The sequence below is a fragment of the Myotis davidii genome, unplaced genomic scaffold (assembly GCF_000327345.1).
Source record: "Myotis davidii unplaced genomic scaffold, ASM32734v1 scaffold1915, whole genome shotgun sequence".
Classification (NCBI taxonomy): domain Eukaryota; kingdom Metazoa; phylum Chordata; class Mammalia; order Chiroptera; family Vespertilionidae; genus Myotis; species Myotis davidii.
In genome coordinates, this window is record NW_006286237.1 from 848,184 (window position 1) to 854,615 (window position 6,432).

General features: G+C 50.6%; 1 protein-coding gene across 3 annotated transcripts in view; it reads right to left on the minus strand.

Annotated features, from left to right (window-relative positions):
* Positions 1–517: 517 nt before the first annotated feature.
* Positions 518–6,432, minus strand: part of LOC102756449 (NADH-cytochrome b5 reductase 1) — a 7,529-nt gene continuing 1,614 nt past the window's right edge. Inside the window, exons 5-10 of one of the 3 annotated variants that reach the window (XM_006757470.2) lie at positions 5,707–5,836; positions 4,990–5,073; positions 4,081–4,166; positions 3,570–3,669; positions 3,036–3,251; positions 518–798 (exon numbers count right to left, since the gene is read on the minus strand). In XM_006757470.2, the coding sequence (XP_006757533.1) occupies positions 3,079–3,251; positions 3,570–3,669; positions 4,081–4,166; positions 4,990–5,073; positions 5,707–5,836 (573 nt within the window). In that variant the 3' untranslated portion in view covers positions 518–798; positions 3,036–3,078. Of the gene's footprint in view, positions 799–2,443; positions 3,252–3,569; positions 3,670–4,080; positions 4,167–4,989; positions 5,074–5,706; positions 5,837–6,432 lie in introns of those variants that run through there. The other 2 variants (XM_006757469.2, XM_015559892.1) reach the window with 2 other exon arrangements.

Consider the following 6,432-nt stretch of genomic DNA (forward strand, 5'->3'; position numbering starts at 1 on the left):
CACGGGGGGGGGTCTTCCTCCAGCAGGCCAATCACAGGCCCGCTCCCCGGGGCCACGCCCCCGCGCAGCTCCAATCCCGAGCCCCGCCTCCTTGGCTGGGTGAGGACCACACCCCCAGCTGCACGCGGGAGCGCCCGACCAAGGAATGTCGGGGAGTTGGGCTGCACCCCGCCCAGTTTCATCCCTTGCGCCCGTCCTCTCCGCTGGCCAACCCCCCATCTCACCATGACCGGTGCCAGTTGTTTGCTCCTCCAAACACTCCTGAGCCCCTCTTCAGCCTCTTGGCTCCTCCCACATTGATTGACCGGAACCATCACGCGCTAAGTGCTGGGCTGCGCTTTAGTTCAGCGCCTGTTATTTCTTGCATAAACAGAACTGCCTCCAGCCTTGCTCCAGAACTCACTGCCCAGTCTGTGCTCCCACCTCCGGCCCGAGTGCAGGTCTGGGAGACCACAGGTGGTGCAGCCCCCTCTAACCACATAAAGTGATTTGAGGCAGTGATTTTCAACCGACGAGCTAGATCAGCAAAATTTTTTGGTGTGCCACAGAATTTTAAAATAGTTTACATGGGCTATGAGATGAACAGGGCTGAATATCACTGATCTGAGGGACCACTTTCTCAGTTCTCCGGAGGATGGTGCATGACTAGTGCGATTTTAGATGGTAGTTGGTTAGTCTATGGATACCTGGAGGCAGTGAGCTTCTGGTGCGGGTTAAAAGCATGGGCTTGAGTAACCCAAACCCAGGTTTCCATTCCTGGCCAGCCGATGATCTTGAGCACCTTACTGAATGCCTCACCTGAAATATGGGAAGAAAACCGTGCTCCTTCACTGGGTCAGGATTGAGATGATTTATGCAGGCTCTTCTATGATGCCAGGCAAATGGCAACGCTTCATACATGTTGGCTGTTATGTGATGCCTGCTGTATAAAACCCCCAGAAACATTCATTGTCCACCAGACTGACTTTAATTTTCCTCGGTGAGACCTTTGCCAAATCCTTAATGATTTGGATGATCATAAGGATTAAATTATGAATACTTAAGCAAGTGTCTGGTTTGTGGCTGTGAACTCAGCAACGTTCTTTCTTCTCTTCCTCCTCTTCTGAATCCTCCCACCCATCCACATCTTGTGTCTCTACTCTAGTATTAACCACTGTGCTGTAATTACGTTTCACGTCTATTTTACTTTAGACTGGGAGCTCTTTGGGGGTCAGAGACCAGTCTTGTCACAGTGGTATCCTGCGCTGAGCACGGTGCTTGGCACATGGCAGGTCCCAAAGGAATGTTTGCATACTGAGCGGGTGAGACAGAAACCCATGCAAACAAGGAATGGTGAACTTGTGTGTGAAGACTTTTTTGCTGGGCTGCTTTATTATCTGAACCCAACAATCCAAGCACGATTCTCCTTTCTGGAGATGAGGAAGCTAAGTGTCTCCCCCTGTATACACATCGAGGAGTACACACATACTAGCTGATCAAGAAATGTTTGATAGAATAGAAGTAACAGAATTAACTGATGATTTTGCTTTATGGAAGGGTTGAATTCTCAGGTCCCATAACCCTTCTTTTAGGGCCCAGAGAAAGCAATACATGGTTCCATGCAGAACAGCAATGCTGACCGTTCCTCCCGAGACTGATGCATAGTTCTGTCCCAATGGGACTAACAAAGATCTCAGAAAGCTGCCTGGTCCAACCCTGGGCGATGGGAGTGGACTGGGTCATGACGTCATAGCAGAGGAGAGGTCAAACGGATGGGCTGGGAAGGCCACCTCTGTCCAGGCACCAGTAAGTCTGGCTGGGCTGGTGATGTCAGGTTATTGTTTTTAAAAATCTATTTTTATTGATTTTAGAAAGGAAGGGAGAGGGAGAAAGAAATAGAAACAATGACCAGAGAGAGTCATTGATTGGCTGCCTCCTACAGGCTCCCTACTGGGGATTGATCCCCCAACCCGGGCATGTGCCCTGACTGGGAATCGAACTGTGACCTCCTGGTTCACAGGTGGACACTCAACCACTGAGCCACACCGGCTGGGCTTAGGTTACTTTTAAAGGAGAAGGCTTCTCTTCCAAACAGAAAGACAATACTTACATTTTTTTGCCAGGTACCCTGAAGGATGAATATGGTGAAGGAAGGGTCAAGAGAAGGGAGAAGGAAGAGTGGCCAACTAAAGGACCACTGGACCTGGGCTCAAACCACATCCCCTCTAAACTGTGCTCTGTCCCCGACCTGAAAAGCCTCCAGGAAGAAGCTAAGCTTCTGCTTCTGCTGAGACAACTGCAAAGATGGTCACGGTTTGGGGACAGCTTACATTTTAGCACACAGGACAACTGCTCAAGGGTTCTTGGGAAGACCTGGAAGAATTCTGTGCTGGGAAGCCCTTCCTCCCAAAACTCTCAGGTGTGAAAAGCCTTGGCGACAAGACCCCCAGACACAACAGTCCTATAGGTATAACACTGGGGCCTTGGCCCATTTATTTGCATAGCCAGAGGTTCCTGCCACAAGCAGCAGTCTCAGACTGTGGGTAGCCACTTCCCTCTAGCCTGGGCTGGGCAGAAAGAGACAGACATGCAAATACATATTTGAGATTCCTCTCTCTGAGGCCTGCAGGTCTGAAGAAACCACCTGCTCCTTTCCTGCAGCCTCTGTAAGATTAGCTTTAGAAGTCTGCTCAACTTGCACTCACAGAATCTGCTACCAGTTAAGCACCGAGTAGTAAGTAAAACCCATTACATAGGTTGTTCCTTTCAACACAGACAAAGAAGAGTGTGATGCTACCCAGGAAATAGCCAGGCTTGGGACGAAGGTACATGCTTCCTTCTTCCTGACCCATGGAAGAGACTGCTCCATGGCCTGACCTGGACCTTTTGTCACAGGGAGATTTGGGGGGCCTTCCAGGGAACGCCTCGGCCTAGCTCTCTCCAGGGCTACAAGGATGCTGTTCCTGTAGGTACCATCAGATTTCAGCTTCAGAGAAGGACGAGAGGCTTACCCTTCCAGGAAAGAGATCAAGGACTTACAGCATGCGAGCACTGACCAGGAACATTGCCGGGAACGGGACCAGGGAAGCCAGGGGACGATCAGTAGGTGAAGCGCATCTTTTGAGAGTAGCCCAGTTTGTCCAGGTTGGGGTGGCAGGCCAGCTGCACCATTGGGGGAGGCCCACAGAGAAGCAGCAGCACGTCGTCCCCCGGGGAAGGCAGGTGCTCCTGGATCATGTCCGCAGTCACAAAGCCCTGGCTGTAGGCCCAATCTGCAGTAGAGAGGAGAGGAGAGAACAGTCACTCCAGACCCATGCTGGCAAGGGGTGTAGAGCCTGAGGTGGGGAGGCCCAGAAAGGCTCTGGAGAAGGTGTCAAGTGAAACACAGCCTGCACTCAGCCTGCCTCAGCAGCACAGCCATTCCTGCCGCCCACCTGGTGAGCAGGGGCCTGAGGGAAAGGGCCGGGAGATCCATGTGTCCCTGCACACAGACTGGGGAGCTCAGCCGTGTTAGGGAGGTTGGTTCCACCTCAACCAGAACCCAATCGGGGCAAGGCCCTGGTTCTGGGATATCCAGAACGGGCGGGTACCTGCTGGGGGATGATCCAGAGTGAACCAGAGTTGAAAGCGACTGGGGTATTGGGCCTGCAGCTCCTCCAAGTCCTCCCGTAAGATTATGTCCTTTTCAGTCTTAAATGAAAAGGAGAAACAAAGTCTTTAGGAATCTTCTCAGGCCCACAGAACATTTTGTAACCAGGAGAGAAAAAGAAAGCACGACTTTTAGGTTGGTTAGGATGAGGGGGAAGGAGAGGGGAACAGGTTTTATTTACACAGCATGAAGAAATAAAGATGGCATATCTAACCAAGGTAACCCAAAGAGCAAGTTTTTATGCTCAGGACGATATTTCCAAAATGTTTTCTTTTCTTCTTTCCTTGGGCCCAGGGAAGGAATTGGCTCAGGGCTTTGTCCTCTTATGGTAGCAGAGGGTCCTCTAGCTACAGGGGGATCTTGGGCACTGGCCTGTTTCTGCCCGTGGGTGCCACATCTCTGAGCTGACCCACACAACTGAAAAGTCCCAGGACTGAGAAAAGCAAACCAACCTGGTTGGCAAAAAGCAAAGAGCACTGGGTTGGATCTGCGGGGTCTTTCAGGATGGCCCGGATCAGCTGAAGCATCGGGGTGATTCCTGCATAGACAGCCACAGGGAGACATGGTAGTCACAGCCTACCGTTCCAGCTCCTCAGCCAACAAACGCTTTCATCTGAATGCTTCCCACTCACCACTGCACCACCTTCATTCAGTGTCCAAGTCCTCTAACCTCCTGGGTATGCTCCAGCACCCACAGCTCTGGATAGACATGCCTCTTACCATCAACTCACAAAAACTGGTATCTGGTAGGTGGACTGTCGTCATGCTCAGTTCAAGCCACCCTCATGTCGCTGTGGGCTCATATTGTTAAAGTCCTTCTAAGACTTCCTCCAAACGTCCCCTGTTGGCTAGATGTCACAGGTGCTGACTCAGTGGGACAGTCCTGAACGGGGCTTGCAGGTTCAGGGCAAGTGCTCTGGAACCAGGCAGAGCTGGATACTAATCCTTTACCTCTTAACCTCTCTGCAGCTGCCTTTTCTCATCTGTACAAGGAAAAGGCAAGTACCTACACAGAGGTAAAGAGCCTACCACAGTGTCTACTATGTGGAAATGTCCAGTGCTAACTTTCTTCTTGACTGGCCTGTTTCTAGCGGTGTCCCTGTTCTCACCTAAAGGAGATCCATTCAGTGGGAGGTCTTAGGAGAGCACACCTGAGTTATCGCTCATTCTATCGGTTAAAAAATTGCTTTTGGTTTCCACCTGATCATGATTTTGTTTTTTAGGTACTGGGGAGCCCTGGGCATTGCTGGGCATCCCAATTACCAGCTTGATATGATTTCAAAACTTTCCGAGGGTCCCCGGGAAGTTTTCATGGCAACACCAACAATGGTGGTAGAGAAGGGCCCCAAAGCAACACACACCTGTCCCGCCGGCGATCATGCCCAGTCTCTTCACCACTCGGAGCTCTGGTGGAGACTTTTTGCTGGACTGAATGCTAAAATTCCCTGAGAAATCAAGAGAAGAAGGGATGGAAGAGTGAAGTCAATATAGGAAATGAAGAAAACAAATGCAGAACTAAAAATATGGCAAGCCAGGTTAGCAGCTGCAATGAAATATGACCCCGGAGCTGGGCGGACATCTGAGTTGAGCCAGCCCTGATAATACACAGGAGGGTCAATGGGGCCAGGATCACATGGCCTGTATTATTAACTACCAGTCAGTTTAGGCCACACACTGAGTCAGCAGCTGCTTCGGGCAGAGGGTCACCCCTAGTGAGGGCAACTGGCCTGGGGACAGGTGTGAATCTACTTTTCCAAGTGCACAGAGCAGCCCCAGGGACTTGCTAATGCTGTTCCCCTGGGAAGGGCTAAAAGCTCTCTCTGGCTCCCTAAACAGCTCAGCCTGAGGGGCGAATCTGTGAGGCAGGGCTGCTTTACTTGTCTCCACAGCTGTCGTGGTTGGCGAATTCAAGTGGACAGGGGGCTGATCCTGATCCCGGTGACAAGTGGGCTGAGCCCTCTGCCTCTCGATACTGTCAGAGCTATGTGTACAGGAAGGCAGCCCTGGCCCCCTGCACGGCACGTGTGCCCAGAGGACTGGAGAGCTGGGAGAGGCTCAAGGAGCAGAGGGGCCCTTACCTTTCCCCATGTAAGTGAGCAACCCACTCGGCCCTCGAAATTCTACCACATCCCCAATCTCCAGGCTGTCCAGGTACTGAGACATCTTCCCTCCCTCAGGAAATTTGGGGTGCACACCTTTCAGGTAGACCTGATAAGACATAATGGAAAAGACTTTATTTGGGAGGACATAAGGAAGGCCAAGAGACATATGAAAACACGCTCAAAGTCACTATGATCTGAGAGATGCAAATCAAAACGACAAGGTGGTACCACCTCACATCTGTCAGAATGGCTACCATCAACAAATCAGCAAATGACAAGTGCTGGAGAGGATGTGGAGAAAAAGGAACCCTCCTGCACTGCTGGTGGGAATGCAGACTGGGTGCAGCCACTGTGGAGGACAGTATGGAGTTCCCTCAAAAAACTAAAAATGGAACTCCCATTTGACCCAGTGATCCCACTTCTAGGAATATATCCCAAGAAACTAGAAACACCAATCAGAAAGGATATATGTACCCCTATGTTCATAGCAGCACAATTTACAGTAGCTAAGATTTGGAAACAGCCTAAGTGCCCATCAGTAGATGAGTGGATTAAAAAACGGTGGTACATCTGCACAATGGAATACTATACTCTGGTAAAAAAGAATTCTTACCATTTGCAACAGCATGGATGGAACTAGAGAGCATTATGCTAAGTGAAATAAGCCAGTCAGAGAAAGAGAAGTATCACATGATCTCACTA